The sequence below is a fragment of the Apaloderma vittatum genome, unplaced genomic scaffold (genome assembly GCF_000703405.1).
Source record: "Apaloderma vittatum isolate BGI_N311 unplaced genomic scaffold, ASM70340v1 scaffold5083, whole genome shotgun sequence".
NCBI classification, from domain to species: domain Eukaryota; kingdom Metazoa; phylum Chordata; class Aves; order Trogoniformes; family Trogonidae; genus Apaloderma; species Apaloderma vittatum.
Window position 1 is genome coordinate 207971 of NW_009707437.1, and position 27937 is coordinate 235907.

Sequence of the window (27937 nt, forward strand, 5' to 3'; positions counted from 1 at the left end):
ACAGATAAATGAAACTGGCCTCACTGAAGAGTTAGGCACATTAATAAAGAATTGTGGAATAACAAATTATTGCTCATCAGCTGAGCTCTGGTAACTGATTCTGTGTACTTAGATTAGTTGTGAGGCAACACGACTTAAGATTTTCTGTTTAAGCAGTGATAGAACTACTAATGTAAATATAGTGATAGTGTCAAACCTTCAGCCACTGGTGACCCCTCTTGCAAATCAATGATTTAGATGAAACTTCTGCTCATGAGTCAGGAGTTTCCCAGCTCAGCTCATTGGCAATATAAGAAAAGCGTTGGATTTTCAGTAAGTTCATGCTCTTGTTTTACTCATTGTTCCTGGGAGTGTTGATCTCTAGTAGAGGACTACAGTGAATAGTCCTACTACTGGAAGCAGTTACCTTGGAACATATCACAGCATTTTTTTTCACGGAAATCATTTGATAGCACTGCCAGTCAAAGGATTTTGAGACTGAGACAGGCTAAGAGTGTGCACATGGTCCATTACTCTAGTTAACTTGACTGAGTTGGTATTCAAGTGTCTTGGCTGTTAGAGCCTTCTAGTAAGTACTAAATCAGACTCCATTTCCTGGATGAAATAACTATGACCCTCCAATAGATGAATAAGCCTTTTTCCCCTGGAATGAAGTAGATGTGTTGCCACCAGTGGAATGATGAGGTGGAGTGTGTTGTAGTGAGAAAGATACCTTTTTTTCAAGCTGAAAGTAATTTAGAAATAATTTTTCTTGGGTTTCTGTGGGTTATTTTTTTTCAGGTGTTCTTGCATTTACTTATTTATATTTTGTCTGGAATATCTCTTCTGAGAGTCAACCAAGTGTAAAAATTCAATAAAGAAATTAAATTTGAGAAGGTAGACTTGCCAAAAAGAAGTGGGGAGAGAGAAGGAAAGAAAGGGGAGTGACATGGAAACAACCATACAATCTGTAAAATAAAAGAAAAGGTCCTGTGGTGGAAGTATAAGGACTAAGCAAAAAACTGCTGAACTCAGTACAAATAAGAAAAAAAAAAACTTAATTCTTGTGCTGGTATCTTTTCCAGCAGAAGCTGACTAGTACAACAGCAGCATTAGGTGAGAAGTAGAAATGTCAGCAGAGTACGGTGTTAGCCTGTCTCTCTGGCAGGATGGTTTGAGAACATCTATCAGCAACAACCTTAGTATTGGGCTTTCCCTGCTGCAACACCAATAACTCTCTATCTCTGCTCCCCTGTTATGGTCTGTTTGTGCATTTTATTTATTATGTTTATATACGTAATGAAAAAGGTTTAGGGGGCCGGTTAGCTCAGTCAGTTGAGCGTAGCGCTAACAACGTCAAGGTCATGGGTTCGATTCCCGTTGGGTCCCCATGTGTTGCCTGATCTAGTCGAGAGGTGGCATCCCTGGTGGCAGGGAGGCTGGGTTAAAATGATCTCTAAGGTCCCTTCCAGCTTAGGCCATTCTATGATTCTACAAGGGCCAAAATAGGAGTCACTTTGCAGGCATAAATCAGTATAACCCTGTGGCATGTTGATTTACATCCACTGAGGATCTGACTAGCATTGTTGTACCTCAGCACATACTCTCCTTGGGTTTTTTTCCTTTTTTTTCCGGATCTAGAGAAAACTGGACTCCTCCTGAACACACAGTCTCGTCCAGCTAGGGTGCAGGTAGTGATGAACAAATTGAGAACAGACTGTGCAATTTAATTTTAGTGGTGGAGAAAGTTTTTCAGGGCTAATCATTGCCATTTGTGGTTTTAATACTGTTGTGTAAATTTTGGAAACACCAGGCAAATTTTCATCTTGTCAAATGTGATGGTTTTGTTCATTTTTTAAAGGCTTCAGGCCCAATCCAAGTCTAGCTGGGACTGAGAGCACAGTGGTAAAACTGATTTTTCTGGTTGGAAGAAGTTCATATGAACCTTATCTCACATTTCCATTTGCATGCTTGGGTGTCCCTGGTGTTCCACTTTGATTTTGGAACAGGATCAAAGGCGAGCCGGCAAAGTCAGCAGGGATTGTGATTATTTTTTTTTGGTCTTGTTTCAGATCAACAATCCAGTAAGACAATTAATCCCCTACAGTTCTTAACCACACAGTAAGCTTCTTTCTATTACATTCACCACCACAGTCAGCAGGCAGAATCACTGGTGGAAGTTAAATATAGGTTTTCTCAAATGCAGCTTGAAGTTCTTTCAGCAGGTGTATAAACTTAATGGCATGTGGGGCTTAGGTTTGTAAAGAATACACGAGTCCTGAAAGATTCTTAATTCATGGGCTGATCTGATTTGAGCTAGGGAGCGTTATCTCAGTAATTCTGATTCAAGCTAATTGATATGGGAGGTCATTTTTATTTAGGTAATGTCTATTGAGAAATCCAGACTGTTGGTAAGAATCAAAGGTGGATTCCTACAAGGCATTTGGAAACTAACTGGGTACTCACTGGACCACCAGAGAATGGCAAAGCTGACTCAGAGGGTGTCCAAGTGTCAGTTTCTATAGATACCAAGTCAAGAAAACCAACTGTTACATTTATGATATGCATTCATTTATGTAGATAGACCCCAATTAATTTTGAGTAAAGTTTTAAATTTATGTAAATTTTTTAAAAGTGTGAATGAAAGAAGCTAAGGGTTTTTCTAATGTGAAAGTATTTTTGTTTCCTTTGCTTTTCTTCTTCTGCCCTGACTCGCACAACAACTTTTCTTATAGAAAGCTAATTTAGGTGCTGCTGTGATTGGAGTTAAGAGCAAGGCCTCACCTGGGTTTAGCAGGCATGCTTTGCTTGTTGATCAACAGGGTCTGAGCACTGGGGCAATAGCGTCTGAATCACAAAGCCGTGCTAGCACTTTGATTTCTGTTTTTACAGAACATTGCTAGGAAGAATAAAATAATTACTGCTGTGGAAAAAATGAGTAGGCAACCTTGCCTGACAGTCTGTTGCTAACTGTGGTAAATTAATTCCCTTAATACCTTAAATCTACGCAATGATTTTTTTTTTCCTGATTGTGTGTAGTATTTCTTCCTGACCGTGGTTAGTATGTGTCCTGGAGGATGATATCTGTTAGTTTCTCTAAATGACATCCTTATGCCAGAAATGGCAGAGGATATACCTTCCCATGTAAAGAAAGATTCCTGACTCTGATGTACAATGAAGAAAGAGTATCAGCAGGATAAAAACAGGTTTGTGAGTAGTTAGTAAATGGAATGGCTTCATTTCACTGATCTTCATTATTGGTTAATTGCTTTGCAATTGCTGAGTCCTAGAGAGTTGTGAATATATTCCCATATCATAAATGTTTCACAAATCAGCATTCAGACCAGATGGAAATGGATAAAAAGCAGTAATTTTGTTTCTCAAAAAAAAAGGAAGAGAAAGATTAAAGTTTGGGGAACGTTCAATTAAATTGTGGAACTTATTGCCATGGGAGGTTCTTGAGGCTGAAAGTGCATCTGGACTACAAAGGCACCTGGACAAATTCTTATAACCATCTCTAGGCTTCTGTTATTAGTCACTGTTGGAGAGAGGATACTTGCCTGGGTTTTTCAGTGAGGGATGTTACTACCATGTTCTTATGGCTCATTAGTTACAGGATGCCAGTCATCCTTCAAAAGCAGAAACTATCCCTAATGTCTCAGATGCTCAGTAATGAGCTTGGGGTACTTCACAGCAAATCTGGAAGACAAACAAGTCATAGATTATGTGGATGCTCTTTGCATAAACTCTGATTTGTCCTTAGTGGATTTATCTGGAGAGAGAAAGGCATATTCCTCAATGAATTTAAGAAAAATTATACATTTGCAGTGAGCACAGTGAATATTTTCTCTGACTATGGGATCAAATAAGGTTTTTGAAAGGTGTATATGCAGACTAGAAAGCAGAAGGTATTAGGGTTTGATATGCCGTCCAAAATAACACTTGGCAGCTAAATATCCTGAAGAAAGTCCTACTCTGCTTTATAGGAAGGGATTTGGAACTACCATGTGTACTTTTTGCCAGAGGCTCACCAGCCTCCAGTAACCACCAATGACCTTCCATCTTCATTCACCAAGCCAAGAAATGTCCCTGGGACAAGCTGGATGCATTTGTCTTGACGACACATTAGCATGGAGTTCGAGCTAAACAGAAAAGACTAAAATATTTCATGGCACGAGGTCCCTCTGATTCTTAACTTTCGCTCTGTGTTACCATTTGCAATTCTCTTTCACCACAGAAGCAGATTTAATCATGTCAGAGGTTTCCCTTACAAGATCTCTCCCATTTTTGTGTTCTGCGACTTTTCTTGCTTCCTCTCTGGAAATAGCTGCCATTCCCTGAGAAGAATCCTACTCTAGGTGTCTAAACCTGTCAAAATCAAAGTGTCTGGGGGTGTAAGAGCTGAGAGTTGCTATGTTCTTCTCTCCAGGCGCAGCATGACTTTGTTGTCATATATTAAAAGCAGCAGCTGTTGTTGGAGGTGAGGGATCTGGAAATGAAAAGCATAATGTCCTAATTACCTATGGCAGGGAAAACATCTGTGCAGGAAAACTAATGAAATTAATTCCAGAGCTTAGCAACTGAATACATTAATTGACATTAATTAATGCTAAATTACAAAGCTCCAGCAATAGAATCGCATAAGATGTCCATGAGAATCAAATGCTGAAACAAAATCCTTGAGTTAATATGAGCACAGCAAAACTTCCCTTAGGAAAAAAGAGGGGTCCAGGTACTGTAAGAAGCCTGCTTTTCCTTCTTTCTGTCTCCCATAGCAGAGGGAGATTTTCTTGGTGTGCACATCTCAGGGTTTGGCTGTTTGGGAGATTAGCTTAAGCAATTTCAGTGCTCTGCCCTTTAGTAGTTATTACTGGCATTTTAGACTTGAAGCCGTGGAGAATTGCACTGTAAAAGTTCACAGGAATTGCCTTAGTAAATCTTCATCAATGGTACAATCACTGCTGCACAGACTCCTGTGATCACAGCAGAAATAGGCATAGTCCCCATTCCTCCATTAAAACAGGATTGAAAAAATTTCAGTTGCTTCTAATAGATGGTAACCTCACCTGCTCTTTAAAATCTCTTGTGGAGGAGAGTCCTTAAACTTCTTTGCTGGCTGGCCCCAGCAGCACCCATCCTGTTACCTCCCCATGGGTAGGAGGATCAGTATAGATAAGCAGTTTGCACGGGAAGTAAGACAGCACTGCAGTCTCCAGATGTGTCTTCCAGATGACTGGCGTGCTCATGGAAGTAAAAGGAAGTGGTGCGGGTGGTGGTGAAAACAAAGTGAGAAGCAGAGGTCTCCTTCTATATAGCTCTATGCTGAGTGGTACAATCCCATGGATCACCCATGTATCATCCCGCCTGGATGCGTTCCTGTGTGACCTACTCTGAGAGATACTGCTCTGCCAGGGGGTTGGACTAGACGATCTCCAGAGGTCCCTTCCAACCCCTAACATTCTGTGATTGTGTGTGATTCTGTATGAAAAGCCACCCAGTCTTGCCCAGGGCTCAGGAGGTAGTGAAGCCAGCCATTTCGGCTGATGCTGCTTTGTTTAAGCTCAGGATTGGCAGGCATTTCACTCAAGAACCTTCTTGAGACAGAATGAAGCCCCGCCTGGAGTACTGCATCCAGCTCTGGAGCCTTCAGCACAGGGAAGACATAGACCTGTTGGAACAGGTCCTGGAACACCTCTTCTGTGAGGCTCAGAGAGTTGGGGCTGTTCGGCCCAGAGAAGAGAAGGCTCTGGAGAGACCTTATAGCGACCTCCTGGTATTCAAAGGGGGCTTGTAAGATAGATGGGGACAGTGTTTTTATCAGCACCTGTTGTGATAGGACAGGGGGTAATGGATTTAAACTAAAAGAGGGTAGATTTAGACTAGATATAAAGGATGTTTTTTACAATGAGAGTGATGAAATGCTGGAACAGGTTGCCCAGAGAGGTGGCGGATGCCCTGTCCCTGGAAACGTTCAAGGTCAGGTTGGACAGGGCTCTGAGCAACCTGATCTAGTTGAAGATGACGCTACTTGTTTCATGGGGGCTGAACTACATGACCTTCAAAGGTCGCTTTGAACCCAAACTGTTCCGTGATTCCATGAAAGTGGAGACAGGAGCAGGAGGCTGTTCTTCGTGGTACAATGGATCAAATTAAACAGGAGGAGTGGTAACTGGTTGTGTTGCAGGTGAAGGGATGTGTTCTCTGTTTTAACAAGGAGGGGACATGCTGCACCACACCATACTATCGCGTCCCCTTGTCCCTGTCCTTCCTGGGAGCAGAGGGTTAGAGAGCTGAACACCTCTTGAAAGGAAACTTTCCTGAGCTCGCTGGAATGAGCAGTCTGGGAGTTACGTCGTTCCCTGCCCTCTCGTGGCTAATGTGGAAAAAGTCATGTCCCTCTGAAGGGAAATGCATTTCATTCATGCTGTCCGGGCTGTACTGATTAATGTTTTGCAATGAGCTGCAAAAGCATAAAATGTTATAAACTGCAGTGACTAATAATACTTAGCACATTATTGCAAGAACTCTAAAAATGCCAGGGTAAAATCATTCCTTATCAAACTTTCCTGAAGGTTCGTTACCTTGCATGTCTGTTTCAGGCAGAAGTCAACAGCCCTTAGAAACAAGGAAAGAAATGTCAAATAGATTATAATTAAAATCAAGATCAAATATGAAATGGTGAAAATCTAGCCATTTATATTTCAGTGTAGAATGCTACTTCTCTGGTCAGAAGGTGGTAAGTATTTGAAACAAGGGGCTGCGCTTCTCCAACAAGGAAAAAGATTAGAAGTAGTTCCAGCATTAAATGCTGTGTAGTATTTCTGTCATGTAAGTGCTAATGCTAAAATGCCAAACTCCTTCTTCCTGTAAATCAGCTTTGTCATTAAACAAAGTGCAACTTCTTAATTGATCTGAAAGAGCCCAAATTGAATACTGAGAATCTTGTTCTGTATTCTAGGATAAATTACCACCATTACGAAATTCAAATTGTTTCTCTTTGGGTGATGGATTATGAGCTGAGCACCCTGCAGTACTTCAGAATAGGAGTTGAGGACATCCCATACAGTGACAGTGGATACGATGGCTTTAGGGGACTGCATTTAGGTCATTTAGTTTGAAATGTATGACTAATTGAAACTACTAACACCTCTAGTTTCAAGAAAGTGTGGAATGATTACCAAGGTCTGCCAGAGTGCATCCACCTACGCTGTCAACAGAGAAGTAGGTAAAATCCCTGAACAGGAGGTGCTCTGAATTACTTTCCAAGGTGATCTGAATTACTCTGCAGAGTATAAGTGCTGTAGGAAATACAGAGGTGTGCCATGGAAGGCGTTCTCAGTGGGGACGCTGTGGGGCAGGTGTCGTCTTAAGGTGTTTTCGTACTTGTGTATGCACTGCACCTTGGCCAAGTTGTGAATAAATTCAGCGTGTGACCATGAAGAAGCTGTCATGCTCTACAGCAAATCCCACACCATGACGATGAGAGGGAGACTGTAGAGGCTCAGTGCATGAAGTATCTGTCCTGCAGCCTAGACACAGATCTTCAGACCCATAGTTATTTTGGGAGTCACAGGACTTGGGCCATTTGTTGCCTCTGTAAAGGGACTTTCACTGCTCTGTTGTTCCCTCACTCAGTTCCTTGCTTTAACCTTAAGCCTGGGCAGCATTCAAGTAAGCTCAACAGGGCAGCTAACAGTGCTGAATGACTCACCCTTAACTATACTTCTGCCAGACCTGAGCTACGAGCCCTACATTGTGCCACCTTCAAGTGCTGCCTCTGGACTACTTCCAACAGGAAACCGCAAGAGTGGCATAGAGTAATCAGATCAGTTATGCTGGGCTCTCTCTTGGTATTAAGGAGCAATGTCTGATGTAGAGTGGAATGAAAGAAATAATGGGAGACTAAGGTAAGTGAAGAAGGAAGGAACTTAAGAAAGTAATCGAGGGTGGGGTTGCGAGGGATGTGAGGGAAAGAAGTGTTGAGTTGTGTTTGTTGTGTTGTGTTGAATGGATGAGGTCACTTCATGTCACATGCGGCTGAGAAGCAGAAATGCTGCCTCAGCAAATGAGTTTGTGACAGCAGGAAAAATCGATGCTCAGGATCTCAAGTGTCTTGGTTTTGTTCTTTTCCTTTCAGATGCCCAATACATCACCTGCAAGATGCAGAACTGCAGTGAAGCCATTCGCAGCAAACCCTTTCCAGGCTATATTGACCATAATTCCCTGATTGTCCAGGATGATTATGTCTTTGTTCAGGTGCAAAACACCATCTTCTCTTGTTTATTGTTATTTTATATTATATCATTCTATATTATATTATTTTATCTTACATTCCTTTGCATGTTTTAGGTCCTAACTAATTAGGCAACACTGGATCCAAATACCAAAGGCACTGGGTGAATTGTAGCAGTTCATTACAATGCTAATAATGTTCCTCTTGCCTCTAGTATCTTGTCACTGTAAGATCATAGAGTTCCTGCCTGGAGCATCCACCGTAGATACTAGAGTGTTCTGTGCCATTCTCTGCAATCTCATCAGCACTCTAGGGCTACTGCTTTAATCCCCAATTTTGAAGTGATGTGTCTGCTATTACTTGTCTGCTATTACAAGGGAGTAGGCCAAAGCTTTTTGGAGCATGAGAGGAAAATGGAAGAGGAGGGAGGAAGTCAGGGGAAGAACCAAAGAAGGAGTAATCAGGCTTTATTGTTATGCCTCAGATGTGATTATAGTGAAAAGGCTGAAGATGAGATGTACTCAGCCAAGCTGTGTTCCAGGTGAGAGCTGGTGAATAGATCTAATTACTGTGGGTTTCATTAGGCCACCAGTGTCCCGTTAATAACAGCTGAAGAGGACAAAAAAAAGCCCACCCCACAACAGAATTGCAGGAAGCATAGAGGTGAACTGGAAATTGTTAGGACTAAACTGGTTTTCCGCACAGTTTATATCCTGCCATAGTTAGGCATGGAAGGAAAAGAGAGGACTAAATTGGGTGAGCTGATTGTTAATTACCTTGAGTTAATGAACTCAGTAATAAACACCAGTCTAAATCATCTGCTAATAAATCTGGGACATATGTTCCGGAATAGCTTCTGTATGTGGTGTGTCTGAGGCATAAATGAAATGTTTATGTGGTAAGGGAAACAGGGGCATGCATTACTGGTCAGCCATGCTCTCTCAGTTCAGAATGACTGTGTTTGTGGCTTGAGTGATACATGGGGTTGGGAATTTCTCTTCATATGTGAACTGATTCATAACTTTATCACTCATGCTTTTTTTCTGTGCTCTCCAAGATTGTTACTCTTCTCTGTTCTGACCTGATGTTATTACACACTGTGGAGAAGCCAACCCCTTTGCCTCATCTGAAGTCAATGCTGGGGAGATTGTATACCTTTCTGTCTACCTTTTTTGTATTTTCATGCATTTCTCTTACTGTCTCTAAACTGTTGTATAGTGTTCCCAGTGCTGTCAAATTTTGTCTTTGTTCCACCTCTGCGCTAGCAGTATGGTGTAAGGAGGAGCATGTGAGGAGAGCCTCTTACGATGTTCCCCTTAATGCCCAACGGGACTTTGCACAACTTTATTTCCATTTGTGATGCATTTTGCAGAGACATCTTGTAATATTTGGATTTGGAAAGCTCCCTTTTTAATCCTTAAGCTTCTTGGGAAATGAACATAATAGATTAAAAAGATAGTATTTGCCAATCATTAATAACTGACAATTACAGGTATGAAATAATAATATTGTAATCCCTGGAAACAACCTCTACTTTGTTTCAAGCAGTCAATGAATTCACTCTTGGCTGCTAATTTAAAATGGGATTCTCAAGTGGTTATATATGTATCTGGCTGGCAAGGAACCGCTAAATAAGCTAAATAAGATGCTGTGGCTGATACTTATCCCAGGCACTGTTCTTCAGAGGATGAGTAGCCCTGTACCAGACAGTAAAGTCTTGGAAGAATAGATGAACAACCTGAGCACCCTCCCTTAGCGTTCACTACTTTTCTGATCTCTGCCTATCTTTCCTGCAACTAAGGCATTTGCAGTGACAGTTTGTGGGCTCAAAAGTAAGAAGATAAGGGAATGTGGGTTTATTTCTCCCACTACACTGTGTTTTACTTACAAATTCACACCCTCTCATAAACAGTGTTTCTGGCCTTCCTGCCCCTAACTTTTATGTGTTTCCCTTAAAAAAAAATTGTTAAGGAACTTTACAATGAGAAATAGTTCTTATTTTACTCAATCTGGTATGGCCCTAGCCTCTGTGTATTTCAAATTTGAAACTACTGCAATGCATTTTAAAACACTATTAAAAAAGTCTTGATAGGCCAAGATATCAGGCAATTAAAGCAAAGTTCTACATGGAGAATCACATGGACTATTTGTTCCTCAGTATCTTTCATCTGAGGATTTTGAAGTACTTTACAAACATTGATTATATTTCAGCAGCACTGGAAGCCAGATAACATTGACAACTTTTTTTCCTTTCTGTTCCCCCCCACCACCCCTTTTAATAAGTGGTAGGGAATGAAACCTCACATTGAGCTAACCCAGCATTTTCAAGGTCTTGCCATCAGTATTTAGGCACTTAAATAAATGGCTAGAAGCAAAGAAATACCAAATCAGCTGAGCTTCTTCTGCCTTCAGGAGTTGCGAATGCTTAGCTAATCTCAGAACAGATACATATAATGGCTTGTACAGGGCCACACAGGAACCAAAGCAGAAATAGAGGCAGAAATAGAAATCAAGCATCATATCTGCCACTCTGCTGATCTAACCAATAACCCACACAGCAGCTCTGCAGATAGTGAAGAACAGGCTGTTTTGTGGTAGGGCAGAGGAGAGCTGTGGTATCAGCAGGTGACATAATGGCTTAAGTGAAGCCAGGACTTCACTTTCCCCAGACTTTCACCTGAAATTCTGAGCTTTGTCTCTCTTGGCAGAAAATGGGATTGTTTGCTCTTGCTTTTGTTTTCAGCCACTCTTCTTTGGATCAGTGTTTTAAATCCTTGCCATCAACACTGTGGTATTTCCCTTGACAGCTTTTGCTTTATATTTTCCCTGATAGTAAAAAAATATTTTAAAAAAATCTTGATGATAACTTTCCTGCTTCTCTTATAGTTGACATCAGGAGGAAGACCACATTATTATGTTTCGTATAGGAGGAATGCATTTTCACAGATGAAGCTGCCAAAGTATGCTTTGCCCAAGGTAGGTGTATGTTGCTGGAATGCCCATGTGAACCTACAGATATTTTGATTGTACAGAAATTCTTGAATCCAGCACAGGTAACTGCAAGATGACATGCAATGAGTGGAAACATAATTCTTTAACTGAAAACATAGTTCTTTAATGGAACATTTGCAAGGAATAGAGGACTGAAAACAAAGTCAGCACTTTGGCTAGTCAAGGACATCAGCATGAAATGTAGTCAGATACCACAGCCATGTCAATTACCATTTCTTTATGGTTACTTAATTAGTTTGGGAGGGGACTCTTTTTTTTTTTTTTTTCTTTTCGTCTTAAAATGCCCTTCTCCTGTCCCTATCTTGTGTGGGTTGCTTTTTGTGCTGTGCCTCATTAGCAGATTTTAATGGGAACCAAGCAAAGAGATGTCTTTGTGTGCCTGCTCCATATCTTCCCTAATTAAGAACAATGGTGAATTAGCATTGGAGCTTGAAAGGCTATTGCTGCCTTCTGGAGCTGAATTTTTTAAAAGACTGTATAAAATGTTACCTCCATTTTGAAGAAATAGCCATTTTGCAGCTAAGCTCCTAATGGCTTCTTAAAAAAGACAGAAATTTTTTTTTTTTTGAGGCCTTTTCATTATTGATGTAGTCTGGCTTAAATGAAATTTAAGATCAAGGGTAGCAAATGATCTTGTGAATTCTATGCAAGATCTAACATCTGGAAACAAATATACTCCCAGAAATTCAGCAAGGATTGCCAAAAGGAAAATGAGAAAGGTCAGTGTTTTCCTAGAATTTGAAGGTGTACCAGGTGTAGGTGGAAATATTCAAAGGAAAAATTTGGCTAATGTCAAAACTATCTGTCTTTGATTCCTCAATCCACCTGACCTGTTTATATTGGATTGACTGGGTGACCTTCATATAACCAGGCAATAAATGCTATAACTTACCTACTCCAATTTACAATACCTGAAAACCCAGCTTGCGGAACACTGGGGACCCTAACAGAAGCCATAATATCTCTTTGGCTCTGACACAGGAGAACTGTGTTCTATCCCAAAATCTTCAGCCATGTTTAAAGATAAGTGGGTTTAAAACTTCCTGTCCAAGCAGGAAGGAATTACTCTGTCAATTCAAATCAAATTTAAACAGTTGTTATTTGAATTAGCTCTTAGCAAAGGAGTCGCATTTTTAGCATGGTTATTGTAAAACCCAAAACAAAATCATCATTTACAGCTGATTCAGACCATCTTTAGAGAGACTGCTAGCTTTGAAGTGGTTGTCTCCTTTAGCCCAAACTTATTTTTCCAGCTGTCTGCCTTCTCAAAGAGAGCCAGGGAAAATGCACTGCAATTAAACTCTGATGTGTTCTCAGAAAATAGAAATTGAAGCAATACGTTTGTGTTATTTGACCCAAAGAAAAAGGCAGATTTTAAGGAGATAAGATGCTTTGTCACAATCTCGGAATATCTTCAAAGACTGAAGAGCTACATTTGGCTTGGAAGGAGCTACAGTGGAGCTGTGGCTGTCTAGGAGGCTGCTATCAAAGCAGGATAGCTGCTTTTATTAAAAATGCACAAAGCATTCAAGGAATTGAAACACATGGCTTTTTATGCCTAAATTCTCTTTTATCTTCTTCAGCTGAGAAAGAGGGGCCAAATATGGTAAAGAGTACTAAGCGACTACTGGAATTGAAGATGAAAATATCAAGCTTTTTGTCTCAGCATGTCACCCTTCCTAAACTGGAGAGATGTGACAGCAGGCACTTTGACAGGTGATACTGCTGCTCAGAGAGGAATGGCCTACAGCAAATAAAAATTAAAATATTCTTGTGCTTGGCATTGGTCGCCTGGTAGGCAGTTTGATTAAAAGTCTAAATGAACTTGAAACTCTCTCCCATACAAGAAGTGCCTGCATATGTGCATACAGGTTGTGTTAACCCTGTAAATGCTCTTTGTTGAGACTTGTTATCTGTGCAGTGATGTTGATCTGGGGGTTGATACTGCCTATCCTGTAGCACAGCACCACAATGTGGGCTCTGTTACAGACTGCAATGTCACACATGATAATCACCTTAAATGTACACACACGGTACATTCACATCATTTTAGACCAATGCACTGGGTAGACACCTGTGAATACTGTAGCAAGCCAAGCAAAATTTCTCTTTGAAAAAGACCTGTCCTTAACAGGTGCTGGGCTGAATACTGATGGCTGTGTATGGTAACTCTGTTTTTAATTCATCATCTTTCAACTTTAGGATGCACATCCTCACAGAAGAAGGAATAACCACAAAAAATCCTTGAATACAGACCTTAAAAACAGCTGACAGTCCCAGTAATTGATAGGAGAAAACAGGCATTACACATCCCTGGTATTTATCTTGACGGGAAGTAAAGTTCCCTGACCAAGTGCAAAAAGGGCAATTGAAGCATGTTTAGTAATTCAGAAAGCCTGACCTTTAGTCATTGAAGTAGACATCTGATCAAACCCATGCGCAGTATCGTGCTTTTACCTCTGTCTTTGGAAAGGCAGGAGGAACAGATAGTAGAACTGCATATGAAGGTACTTCCACTGTGTGCTGGAATAGAGAGAGGCAGGCTCAGGCTTTGGTAGGAAGGTGCATGGGGAGCCCCTGAAGATGATGATGACTGTGTGAAAAAGGTGCCTTGTTTCACTTTCCTCTTCCCTTTCTGTAGGGAAGTGAAATGAAGATCTGTTGTAGCGGTGGAAGATGAGGTGAAGGTCTTGTCCATGTTGAAATGAAGGCTGTCTTTTTATATTATTCCCCCCCCCCCCATAAAGCAACCCATATCCTGAAAAAAATAAAATAGAAATGAATATGATATGCTGATTCATTTTAATTTTCCCTTTGTGGAAACCAAAAAATTCTTTATGTTGGTCAAATACCTGTTTGATACCCTTATACTGATCCCTTTCTATCAAAGTTTTGCATTGCTACTGCATCTATTGGAACAGGTCACACTAAGGGGAAAAGTTAGTTGATCCCCAAAGGCAAACAGATGGAACACTGTCTTTTTTTTTACTTTCTGCACTATGTATATTATGCCAATTCGGTCTCAGTCTCTACTTCTGCAGGCTTAAATTCTTTTACCCCTACTGGGATCTTCTTTAGACTTGCATCTTCCAGCATGATCTGATCAAAACTCAGGAGGAATCTAGTGAATAAATTAACTTGCTTAGTTTTTAAGTATTTGTGAAATTGCCTTTACTTTTCTCTGGTGTTCATCAAACTATATATCTTTTTTTACATCTGTCCCCTAGTTATTACAAAATTGTTGAATACAATGGTAAATCAATAAAATTGTACATTCACTAGACAAAAAAATAAAGTTTTACTTAAAGTCTCTCTCTGTTTAAATAGAGAGGTCTGTTCATGTGTATATGGACATATGCAAAAGTTTAACTTTGTGATTAGAGATGTGCTAGCCAGTGTTGCCTGAAGCGCATTGGAAAAACCTACTCGTGTAGATCTACCAGCAGATTGACTAGGGTGACAGTCTGAAATGAGGAGCCTCTGACAAACTGCTGCAGCAGTAACTTCTGCTAGCACAACTGGAGCTAAGAGAGGATACCTTTTCACAACCACAGTTAGCAGAAGGCAGTGGGACTTATATTGCCTTTCCTATTGCCTCAGGATTTAAACCAATCTGTTCCTCCACAAAACTAGCCCGTCTTCTGGGATAATTTTTTCTCCAGTGCGAAGAAGCAAGTAAATGAAGTGAATATTCATCCATTCTGCACTCAGATCTGGCTGAACAAACAACTGTTCTGAATCGTAACTTTATGGTGAATCTACTTTCACATATATGGATCAGATTTCTTCATTATATTATTTTTCATCTTTACATTACAAGGCTACATCTGGAAATATTAATTCCCCCTACAAAACCAGGAGAAAGTGAGTTGTCAAAGACTTAATAACAGAGGGAAGAAAGCATCAGCTTCCGAAGAGTATGCTTTCTGATAAAGTTCCCAGTTTTGCATATAGAAAGGCCTGACTGAGATTACTGTAAACAGAATAACTTTGGGATATCTGTCCAAAACCAGACAGAACAGCTGAATCTTCTGGGAATCACCTGATACTAAGAAAACTGCATTTATTTTCCTACCTCCACAGATTTTTATGGCAGCAAAGCACTGAGGGTGCCTGTGCTGGGCAGATAGAGCCTGGGAATTTTCTTATAACAGTCTCTCTCTTGGTGACTTTTTCCACTGGGTAATAATTTCTTCAGGCATTGAAAAAGGGGATCAAGTTTAAATTTCTTTTTTTTTCTTTAATAAGAATAAGCATTTAATAACCATTTAATAAGATTTAATGAACAACCGTTTTGTTGCTTCTTGCCTGCCATGACACACAGAATAAACAGTAAAACAAAACCTCACTTATAACTACAATTTTGCTCTTTACATCTAGTAAGGATTAGGGTTGTCTTTCAGTTGTATTTCTTGGGGGAGGGGGAGAGGGAGATGTTCAGCACAGTGGTCCAGGGCCTTGGCTTCCAGTCAACACTGTCATTAGAAATAATAAATAACAGCAGCACTGTTAACCCGTTAAATCCTTCTTGTTAGTTCCAAGCATGCTTGGTTTCTGAATGCTAGGCAAGAAGCAGATGTTACAGGTGCCTCTTTTTTCTTCCTTAAAAAAACAAAAAACAACAAAGCAAACAACACATTTTTAATATTTGTGATTCCACAATCACAAGTGGAATCATTCAGGTGCCAAAAAAAAACAAACACCCAAATAAACAACACTCTCTCACCCCCAAACAAAGTACTCATTAAAATTAAAGTATTGGTAGTGGGCGAAAAGTGCTGCTGTGTAACACTGTACTCCTAATTAACACCTAATAAGTTAATTACCATTTTGAAAATTGGCAGAAAATTGCTGGTGTAAAATATTCCTGGTTGGAATTATCCTCTTACAGGAGTGTTGTCTACAGTTTCTGATTAAACTCCAGGCTAAATATGTCTCTTGCTTCTCCACAATTACTTTGATGCCCTTGGAAATGGCAGAGCAGATCTCCCTCTAGTAACCTTGCTCTCTTTTCTTTCCCCAGGACATGCATGTCATCAGCACAGATGAGAATCAGGTGTTTGCAGCTGTACAAGAGTGGAACCAGAATGACACGTACAATCTGTACATCTCTGACACCCGAGGGGTGTACTTCACCCTGGCCTTGGAAAATGTCAAGAGTAGTCAAGGTCTGGAGGGGAACGTGATGATTGACCTCTATGAGGTATGTCATGACTCCAAACAACTCAGTCCTATCTCAGGAGCTCACGTAATGTCAGTATCATTTTCTTTTTGCACGTTAGTCTTGTAATATGCATGTGACTACACACATAGTTTTACTCTCCTTTTACGTAAGAGCCTCAGTACATTCAGCTGAGTTTCAAGACCAGGTTTTACACAGGTGTTGAATTTAGTCCAAGCCTAGTATTATGAACAGGCTCACTGCTGTACTCTCCCCTAGGTTCTCAAGTGAGGCAAAGCTTATGGCTCTTTCATACATAGGAAGGTGTAGTGGAATAGTTCATTCAGTCCGTAAGAGGAACCCTTCTGAGTTTCTCAGCCAAAATCCTGATGACTCACATTAGCTCAGCCTATAGCTACGAAAGTTCCCAACACCCTGAATAGCGTCGGTCTCCGATTTTTGTTGCATTTCTAACAGCCTAAGCTCTTGTTTTAGAAGTCAGGAGAGAGAGCAGTTTTCAGCTCTCTTTGCCACATTCCTCAGCTTGGACTATTCTGGGAATTGAAGTGATGGGATTTTAAATATGCCCTCTTGGGCTATCTCATGAGCATGGAAACTCTCCTACCTCATTTTGATGTCCCTTTTACCCCTGAGTCTTTTTCTGACAAGTATATTCTGCCTAAGCTCACCTGTAAAGAGGCTAGTTTGTGTCATCTTCTATGACAACTGATCCTAAGAAAAGGACTTTTAATGTGCCTCTGTAATTCTCTTGCTCTGCTTCCTGTTTTACTTCTGGTGACAGCACTCAGCTGAGTAGAAATTCAGTCCTCAGCTGCTGTTTTGAGGGTCAGCTTCTCTTTTCAGGTCTCCTCTGAGGAACTTTCTGACCATTTGGAGTAAAGGCTCTGAAGCAGATCTGAGTTCCTTTGAAAATTAAGCTGCTTCCTATATTTCCCCATCACCATTTTAATACTAGCTCTGCTTTATAGTTTACCATCAGCTGCCCTTTACTTGGAAACCACTTTGAATTGTCCAAACAGAAAGACCATGTGTTGTACGGCACTGCTGACGTTTCATTCGTTTAAATCATAGAATCATGTTTGGAGATTTTTAAGATCTATCTCTGCAGTACTAGCAGCCCATGGAAAAACTGTTGCCTCTTGTTAGTGTCAGCTCGAGAAAGCAGTTTCGCTGCATTATGTAAAGGTGTCCTGCATCCCAGGGGTAGAAAAAAAAGCTTTTGTTTTTGTTCTATTAGACTGACACCACATAGTAACCTGGATTGAAATTGATGGAATCAGACTTGTAGCATCATATCTGCTGATTATCTAGATAGAAAGAGTATTGGCTGACACTGAACCTGGCACAAACCTTACTTTCAATTTGATGTTCTACCTGGAAGGGAACAGAAAGCCATCCAGCATGATTCTTCCAGTAGGGTTGTTGCAAATGACGAATGCTCTAGGGGTAGATGGAGATGAAGACAAGAGAAGAAAAAAATCCATAGATAAATTAAAAGAAAGTGGAGAGATTACAAAATGAGTCCTTCCATGTTGACAGCACTATATTTAGAAAAGCGAGATTGTTTGTGAGGATGCCAGAGAAAGACCTGTTTAATGTCTACATGTCTGTATGTATGTTTGTTAGGTGTTAGAACTTCTTCTGGCTGCATTGTAGCGAATGTTTTTGTATGTGTAGATTCCCAAAGTGATTCTACATCAGGGATAAATCTACTCAATACTGCTCAGTGAAGAATTGCATTGGGCATGAAGAGAAAATATTAATTCTTTCTTGGTGCCTCATCATGTTCTCCTGTGAGAACACCACCTTCCAGTAGCGCTTCATCAGTAGCACACTAGCCTCAGCATTCAGTGGGCCTGCAGTCACAAAAGTGCTGTCCTGGAGACCATCTTCTAGAGCAAGGGAAGAGCAAGAATCACTGCTCACTGAGTCCGAGTGCCCTTTCTAGTTCCTGCGCCTCTCCCATGATGTAGTACAGCTCTGTAATTGGACTGGTCCCCAGCAAGACAATCCTGCCTGTGGGAATCCGTGCCTCGAGCGTTAACAGACTGTGAGGAGATGTGTCTATAGGTGTGGTATAGATGCCTATCATTGTGGGACTTGTTTTATATATCAGCATGCATCTAGGATGGGAAGTATATGTTTAACGTATGAAGTTGGTGATGGGGAGTGAAGAAAGTGTTTTGAGACTTGTGTTTGAATATCTTGTATGCATCTTTCTGAAGCCATAGAGAGCATTTGTGTCTGCACACAATGCATTCGGGGTGGTGAGGATTGACTACAAGGCCTGCGTGGGAGCTGATGGAGTGCTTTTCTCTCTGACTGCTCCTGGCCATGCATTTACTTGCATGAATCTTTCTCTCTTATGATTGTGTGGACAGCAGGGATGAACAGATCATTATGTGTACCGTGGCTGTGTATGTGCAATAGGTGTATCCCTGCCTGCCGAGAGTGCACAAACACGTATAGTGTAAGATAAAGCTGTCCAAGACTGACAGTATAACTTACACTTTGCTTTCTCAGGAAGGGATTCTGAGTCCCAGCCCATGACTAGAATCATAAAAAGAAAAAAATTACAGGGTTTCAGAACACATTTATCACCTGATATATAAAATGGTCTTTAATCATTTATGACCAACATTTCACAGGGACTATATAATACGACTATTTCAGGACAACAACAAAGGAAAGTACAAATGGAGCTATAGGCTCTGGCCTCTGGTAGTAAAGGCAGAACTGTTATTCTTCCAGCCCTGTCTATTCATGCAGTATTACTGGGAGACAGAGTACCCTTGTTTTTCCTGTGTGCTTTTCTACACTACAACAAAGAAAACCTGAGTACTTACTTGAGTGGGACCAAACAATCCTGCTAAGAAATTGAAAATGCTACCTTTTTATGCTTTTATCATCGATAAATTAGTTAGCTACTTAATTTAAAGACTGTCGCCCATTATAGCAAGTCATGCCTAAGTCTTTATGTAACTTCAGATAAAATTCAGTGCCATTGCTCAACCAGGAAAGTGCTATTCAGAATGACTAAGTATGCCAATATACTGTACTAACGCACTGTACACTAGTAGTACCACAGCCTGTGACTAAAAGGGCAATAAAATCTTACTCACTGGGAGCTGCAGCATCCAAATCCAAACACATAATCAAGCCAGTTGAACTAGAACAAATTGTAAATCTGCTGTGTAACTGTTTGCCACGTGATAACATTTAAATAGTAATCTCTATGAATAAAAAGCATTGATAAATGATTTTGTGTACTAGTTCTTGATCATAAGAAGAGGTGGGGTGAATGACTGAACAGACTTGCTGGAAACCAAAAAAGTTTCTCACTTTCCCCCTCCTTCTCTTGATTTCACTTCCCTTTTTATTGCAGCACTCAGATTGCGGAACGACAGCCTAACAAATTCATTCGCAAGCTGCAGCAGCTATTGGGCTATTGATTTTCAGTGTGCTGAGAAGATGGGAACATTCTGCAGTGTGAGCTGTGGTTTGAGGTTGACTTTTTTTTCTCCCCACTAAGACACTTTTGGGCTTAGTTCCAGCATAAGTCTGTTAGCATCACATCTTTACAAAATCCTCCTGCAGGTCTATGAAGTAAAGCTGTTGGGTAAAACACCAGGAGAAATAAAAGGACAAGAATCTCACTGCTAGCTCTATAACTAGCATTCTGGGTAGCATTTCTTGAGTCACCAGCACTTTGGTTTCCTCAAAACACAAAACCGTAATAAAAATACCTGAGTGCCTGAAGTTATCCAATTAGAACACTGACAATTGTGAAACAGATTGGGATCGTCTGATGAAATGTCTTAAGCAGGCTGAATGAGAAGAGAAGCACTGAACCGCAGGCTTATGCGTGTGTTGCCGTTTTCTTTGCAAAGCCAAAATTGTCGCTGTTTCTTGCTACTGCAGTGCAATAGACAAAAACAATTGGCCTATATGTGTTCCATCTTTCAAGGGAAGGATGCTTACATGGCTGAGAGGTTGCCACTTTACTGATAATGCTATTGACATCTTTCCATGTGCCCATGCTGATTCTGAAATATAAGATTTCTTCTCCATTTGTCAGTTTTCCACCTGTGATGGTCTTACCTTGTCTCCAGCACCTCAATTTGGCTTCCTTTGATGCTTCTTGGCATTTCTTGCCCCAACATGTACCACACTGACACAGCCAACAGATCCCTGTTGGGTTTGACAGGGCAAGAGAGACACATGCACAGAACCTGTATCAACTTGATCTATTTTTCAGCTATGTCAATTTTTCCTAGGTAGCAGGGATAAAGGGAATGTTCTTGGCTAATAAGAAGATTGACAACCAAGTGAAAACTTTCATCACCTACAATAAAGGGAGAGACTGGAATTTGTTGCAGGCTCCGGACACTGATCTGAGAGGAAAGCCGGTTCACTGTCTCCTAGTAAGTACCTGGAGGGGAGCTTGGTGGGGCAGTAACATCCCAGAACAATCTTTTTCTACCAGGTAAGAAAAGAAAATGAGGATGGTTTGTCTCTCCATGCGATGTATCTCATGGAGGGAATACTGTATATTGAAAGTGCAGTATATCAGGCTTGGGCTGCCAGATGGTGTTGCAAGAGCTGGCATTATAATTTTATTTAATTTCTGGAACAAAAGGAAGCATCATAGATCAGCTGCCTTCCACACAACTGATGGCCTCTCCTGAAACAGCAAGTGAAGCTGGATGGTGTTTCTGCGCAGTTGATTCTCTGGACACTAGATGGGAGGAGTGAGCTGTTGTAGATCGGGAACCTGCAGGGACCTTATAACTTGAGACAGGTTCAAAGGAAAGGAGAGCGCTGATTTCTTTCAGGCCGCTCTGTTGGCAGTATTAATATTTATTATTTTTGCTTTAAGCTCAGAAGTGTGTATCGACACATTCATTCAAATATATGTATAGCTCTGTGCTGGGTGTGTATCCTGTCTGTCTCTGTACTTACTGATATAGATCAACATATAGATAAGTCTTTAGTCTTCATTATATGTAAACAGTTGCCAAGAGTGAAAATAAAATATAAGCAGAGTGAATAAAATTGGAGATCTCTGTCAAATTAGAAAGCTTAGACTGATCTCAACATATTTTTCAGCCAATAAAATCTATGCAGAGTAGTGAGATAATACTGAGAACCCCAGCCTTCAGGATTCTTAAGAGCTTTTATATTACACACATTCAAACATGGTTCCAGGCAGAATCAAGGGCACTATTTAGACTGCTTTTCCTCCTGCTGGCTTGCACCTGCATGTCGTTTTGCATCAGAAAAAAAAAAAAAAAAGTTTGCTAGGATCTGAATCAGGGTTATATTTTGTGCATTATGGTAAGTACCTGAATGCTACCTAATCTCTTAACAACGTGCACTGTTGCAAGAGCAAAGAATAAATAACTTGATACTTGAAGCTGTTCAAATAATTGATTTTCTGATTGAGTCAAAATGCAAGCCTTTCATATTCTGTCCAGTTTGGCAAAAATAAATAGGGAGGATAGGGGTCAGAGAGAAGTGTTATTTCAGAGCATGACTAAATGTGTTTAGGTTTCTTTTCTTCTTCCAAGTTTTTAAAAATTGTAACTAAGGGCATTTTTTAATTATTTTTTTCTGTAATATGAAAACTATAAAGATGACATTCAGAAAACTTTGCAGAAATAAAACAATTGAGGTTTTTGGAAAGATTGTAATCTAATTTTAAAGCAAGTTAGCACATTTGGTAAAAACTCCACACCTTGATTTTTTCAAATTATAACAAATTTTATTAGAAACCCAATTTTTTATTATATGATACGATAGTGTAATATTTTAGGGGGCTGGCAAGACAGAAGAAATAAAAACAATGCAGGCAAGTGATATAACCAAAATTGACTTTTATGCTTTTTCAGCAAATGGGAAGTTTGAGTTCTGAGGAAAGGGGTCTCTCTTGCTATTGTTGTGCACTGTTCAAGAGAGATCCGACTTGCCATTGTGGTTATAAATGAGCTAGAGGTACTGCTCTGTGGGATCCTTATGGAACAGTCATTCTGCAGGAACTGAGTATTTTATATTCGAGGATGTGTTACCCCTTAGTTACTCGTGATGTTACAGAAGTGGTCGAATAACTGCATATAAACCAAGACTGGATGGTTCTTATGGAGAGAGGGGATTATGGCTCCCTTAAGCCTTCCTATGCATACTATATCTGCTACTACACACAAAGGCACCTGAAAACACAGTTCATTACGTTTAAAATTAGACCAGATGTGACTGGACAAGCTGGAAATCCCTTGAGGGTAGTAAACTTGAACAAGCCAGGCAAGGGGTCATGATGGGGGCAGAAGTGCAGGCACTTACAGGGTCACAGTGAGAACTGACCTAGAACTCCTGATTCTCTGTGGTTTACATTTATATCCTTGTAGCTCTGTCTGTCTGCCACTGCATCACCAGTTTTTACCTCCTTCTGTCATCTTGCTTTTCCTTACAGCATAACTAAGTGAATTCTTAATAATCCATTGTACATCTAACTTAGCTCCCATCCTGACTCCACAGCAGATACTAATGCTTTCACACTGCTGCTTTTCAGCTTAATTGTCTCTATCAATAGCTTGGGACAGAGCAATGACATTCCAGTTTGTTGGCAGAATGGGATCTGCACTTTCCCAGAGTGGCAGAATGGTTCCTACCCTGTGAGTGCAATGCTATGTCCCCTGTGTGTCTGGTCTTTAAACCTAAACTGAGTGAGAGCAAATACAGAAATAAGTACACAGCAGCTAAGTTGGCAGCTAAGGAGGTTAAGAGACAATCTGGTTGAAACACAAGGCGAACCAGATGGAACGATCTCTCTAGTGACAGTACGCTTGAGGTGTTTTTTTCAATGCAACTCAAAGAATTTCTCTGCATTTTTTGTGAGAAGGCTCTTAATAATGAGGATGAAGGAAAGCAATGAAATTCCATCTAATCCCAATGTTGTTTTTTTCTGGTTTATACGACTTATTTTCCAACCTGAATAAACCTAATCTTCAGAAACTATCTGCCAAGCTTCTATGTCCCGGACATGCTGGTTTTGTTTGATACTTATCTTGTGCTGTGAAGTGGTTAACGGAGGAGTAATTCTATTTTACAAGTTATGGGCATCTGTCTTGCAGAGTTAATCAAGTAGTTTTCAAGGATGGTCTTGTGGTTAAACCAGAGAAAGGAATCTCAGGAGAATCTTGAGTCAGTTTTTAGGCCTATCTCCAGTTTCTGTGGGCAAGTCATTTATTTTCTCTCTGCCTCCCTTCCCAGACATCTGTTTATTCCCTCCCACATATTGTTTGTCTTGTCTATATGGATTACAAGGATTTCAGGACAAAGATCCTTTTTTCATAAGGGGGGACATGCCATCTGCTACAGAATAATGTAAGCATCTAAGTGAAGTGTTTTGAATATCTCTCCTGGAAGTTTTTCACTCTCTTCATTGTGCCTTGCTATTGCAGATGAGCAAATACTGTGACTACCCCAGGTTTGTGAATGATGTTTGGCAACATCCGTGTGTTATAATACTTTGCCCCACTCCTGATCAGGGACAGTCACTGATAGCTGAGAAAAATGATGTGCATCAGGGATGGCGAAGAGAATGCTGCCACAGTAAGGACTTTAGATGGCCACGGGCAGTAACTTTGGGTGTTTGGCTGGAATGAAGTTGATTTTAACGCCATGCCTAGTTGTCACTAGAGAATGTAAGCACTGCTGCACTCCAACCAATAAGAAGTAATGTCACTAAAAATACTATCTTTCTGCTTAAACGGGTAACCTGGTTTTTAATATTTGAGATATATATTCAATTTCTCTGTACTCTATGAAATGACACAAGTTTGAAGGAAAACCTCTGGTAGCACAAAGATTTGAGTCTTAACAAAGTCTAATCTCAGTCGAGAGTGGGGCATTGGCTGAGTTGCTGCCATTAACCACTTGTCTTCAAAGTGCTGAAGTGGACTTGGAATATGTTGGTTTTAAAAATACATTCTGTATTTAGCATTTTCACAAGGCAGAAAAATGTAAAAGAAAGAATTCATGCTCTTGCAATGCTTTTCCACTTCCTGCATGCATGTCAGCTCAATTTGGTTTCCACTCCCTCCCTGCACCCTGGGGCTGCCCCGGCGGCTGCCCTCACAAGGCTGTCAGTTAGAGTTAGGCTGCTCAGTACATTCCATTTGCCAGGTTGCGTTCCCTTCTGCACAACCCGTGTCCCCTTCGCCTGTCTCACAGAAGTGAGAGCTCCCATCCCTCCTCACCACCCTCATTCTCCTTTGCCTCAAAAAAATCACCCTGCCATTCACTACAGGGGAGTTTCGGGGTCATAGACACTTACTTCAAGGTGGGATGGGTAAATGATCTTTGTTCAGTGATCTGTGGGGCTAGGTCTCCTGTGGGGGAAGCCTACAAAACTTTTGGGGCTGTGGACCTAGCCTTTAGGCAGCTGAAACTAGACAGAAAAGCCTCCTCCTTCGAGCATGAAGGTCCTTCTGCTTAGCCTCTCCTGCTTGTCTTACAGAGCTGTGCAAGCTGAAGCATAGGCTTTGGTGTGTTTGTGTTCCTGGGTGATGTGCCCCTCAACTGGGTCAGTTTGCTTCAGGGTTTTTTTCAGTATTTTTCCACCTGCCTTCCCTTACCATATTTCATGGAGGTCTCTTCATGAGGTTTGAAGGAAAAAAATACTGAAAATAAGATCCAAGGAAGGCAAGAATTACCAGAAATTTTCAGAAGAAAAAGGAAGAATTGCATTGGCAACTTTGGAAATCTGAGTCTCCTACCTTCTTGCTCAGCTGATTTATTCTGTACCATTCCTGTCTCATCTGAGTACCTGACATACAAAATCAATAACAAATAGGTGAGATTTCCACGAATGTACTTGTATTGAAATCTCAAAGGTCACAACCAGATGAGGTGATGAAGCATTGTTTTAAACAGCTTTTAAACTAACATTTTTCAGTCCTGGTATTTCCTCTTAGTGCAGTGCAGAGTAGAGTCATGTGTCAAAAATAATCAGTCAAGAAGTTGTATGATGCTGTTTGAGTTAAGTTATTTCTCATGGCTAATTAGTGGTAACTCAGCATCACTCTGATAGGGGTATATTGCTTCTTGTTGCAGAATTAGCTTGGACACTGCTGCTCTGAGAGTCATTTCTTCATATCTGCAGCCTGGCTTGCTTCTCGAGAGAATTAGAAGCCAGAGGAGCTAGGAAGTCCTTACCATGACCTGTCCTTGCAGTTTGGTTGTGTCCTTTGTGGGTACAGCCTCAAAGATCTTGTCCCTGTGAAAGGGTTTCAGCCTAGCGAATCAATTTCCCAGTGGGAACAAGTTGTGTCAGAAAATGATAGCAAAGCCCTTGCAACAGATCTGGGACAGTGGCTGTGTCTAAGGATGGCTGAATGCAGTGATCAGCAAGTCATACAGAAAGACACTGTAGGTTTCTAAGCCTGTAGAAATAGGAACTTGCATTTCATGTTATGTCTGCTTTATACTTTTATTTCCCTTTTCTCTATAGCCCTATTGTTCCCTTCATCTTCACCTGAAGGTCTCGGACAATCCCTATACCTCAGGAAACATTGCGAGCCGAGATACTGCCCCCAGTCTTATTGTAGCTTCAGGTATGAAACATTTAAAGATCACTGTGTGTGGTGTGCAAACACTGACAAAATCTTGAGTTTGAGATGGGTGCGGAGGGTGTTGAGTGGCTTGTGGGGTGTCACACCACCAGTATTGAGTGTGTTACTAAGCAATGCTCATCTTACAGGTAACATAGGCACTGAACTATCTGAGAATGACATCAGCATGTTTGTTTCTTCTGATGCTGGGAATACTTGGAGACAGGTAAATGACACAGAATCACAGGCTGAATAATAATCGTGAGAAATTGTCATGAAGATAGATTGAAACTGTCACTTAATTTCTATTTCTTTTGGTTCAGAGTAGCTTTTAGCAAATGTTTACCAAAGGGTAAACCTCTCTTCCCTTCTGAGAGGTAGAGAGATGCTCAAAGAAAAAGACTGAATATGTCGTTATATTTCAAATAACAGAAAATTAATTTTGTAATTCTGCTCAGTCTTTGACTTCAGTTTAACCCTATAGCAAAAAGAACAGGTGAAAATATGAATACTAAGGGGAGAGAACGTGTTGCCTTTGACTGTCCCTTGTACCAACCAAACCATTTTTCTCTTTATCATAGATTATACTTTCCCAATAATCAGCAGTTGCACTGGTCTACTTTTCCTCACTCCATGTGGACTCATTTCACCTAACTTGACTTGTCCAGAGTTCAGTGTCCATATAAATGGATTATTTTGCCTTGCTGTCTTCCTCTGCTCCGTAACTTCCTTAGCACGTACCTGTCCTCTGTCATGATTGTACTTTAAAAAGTGTAGTATTTTCTTGATACTAAGGAAAATAGGTTCAAATACATGTGCTTTTTTCCCAGATATTTGAGGAAGAGCACAGTGTTCTGTACCTGGATCAAGGTGGAGTGTTGGTTGCCATGAAACACACCTCTCTGCCTATCAGACATCTCTGGTAATGATTCAGTTTGTGCTAAATGTCTGCTGTCCCTCTTTTCAGATGCCAAGAAGTAGACAGTTAAGCTGCATCCAGAGTTTTCTGTATCTACAATATCAGTTAAGACACTGTCAAGCATTATCTCAGATAAGCCTAAGAAATCCTGGCAATCCCAGTTTATATCATTTCAGCTTCTCCAGATCTGAAATATTGTCAGCGTAATTCCACAACTTTCCTGGTTTACCACAACTTAGCTTCTTGGGTTTTATGTAATACATATCTGGATTATGGTTTTGTCTCATATTAAGTTACCAAAGTACTCTTTATTTTTAAAATTCTTGATGAACTTGTCTTCCACATGACAGGCACCACTTATGAACCAGAATTATATTGAATAGATTCAGGGTTATATAGCAAATAAGGCAAAAGTGTCCCTGCTAGTCAGCACTCTTGAATTTGTGTGGTAGGTAAAATAGAGTTTTGTGCTGTTTTGCGTGATTTTCTTCCACTACAGTCAGTGTCATATCAATATCTGAAATGCACAGCCCCAAGTCTTAAGAAGTGATGAGTGGTTCCAAGCTTTCACTTAGACCCACCATGAAGGAGACTGCTGGTCAGAAGAAGCAAAGCTCTTGTGCTCCAGAAATCTAACCTCCTTAAAATGTCTTATGTTGGGGACCCAGAAGTAAGGTGCTTAAAATCACTTGTTTGTTTTTAAAAAATCCTGGCCCACAACTACATTTTACTGTTAAAGCATCAATCTCTGACACAACTTTATTAGTTTCTACCACTTAGATACTGGCCATGGACTAGTGGTATGATGCCAAACAAGTTTGATCAATGCTCTAATTTATGTTGCTTCACAAAAAAATAGTTATTTAAAGGACTAAAAATGCTATATTTAAGAGCAGAAGCTGCTTCCCACTTCTCCATAGCAGCTATAGTGGACTAGAGAGTCTCCTCATGTAAAGTAGGAGGAGAATAAGGAAAGAAGACACTAATTCTGCTTTCTCCAC

At 40.5% G+C, this 27937-nt stretch overlaps 1 protein-coding gene across 1 annotated transcript in view; it reads left to right on the forward strand.

Annotated features, from left to right (window-relative positions):
• Positions 1-27937, forward strand: part of LOC104271508 (VPS10 domain-containing receptor SorCS1-like) — a gene marked incomplete at both ends in the record, with an annotated part of 191861 nt that overhangs the window by 118394 nt on the left and 45530 nt on the right. The window contains 7 exon segments of the mRNA XM_009866192.1: positions 8117-8235; positions 11099-11188; positions 16248-16427; positions 20684-20830; positions 25918-26020; positions 26167-26243; positions 26848-26939. Of these exon segments, the coding sequence (XP_009864494.1) occupies positions 8117-8235; positions 11099-11188; positions 16248-16427; positions 20684-20830; positions 25918-26020; positions 26167-26243; positions 26848-26939 (808 nt within the window).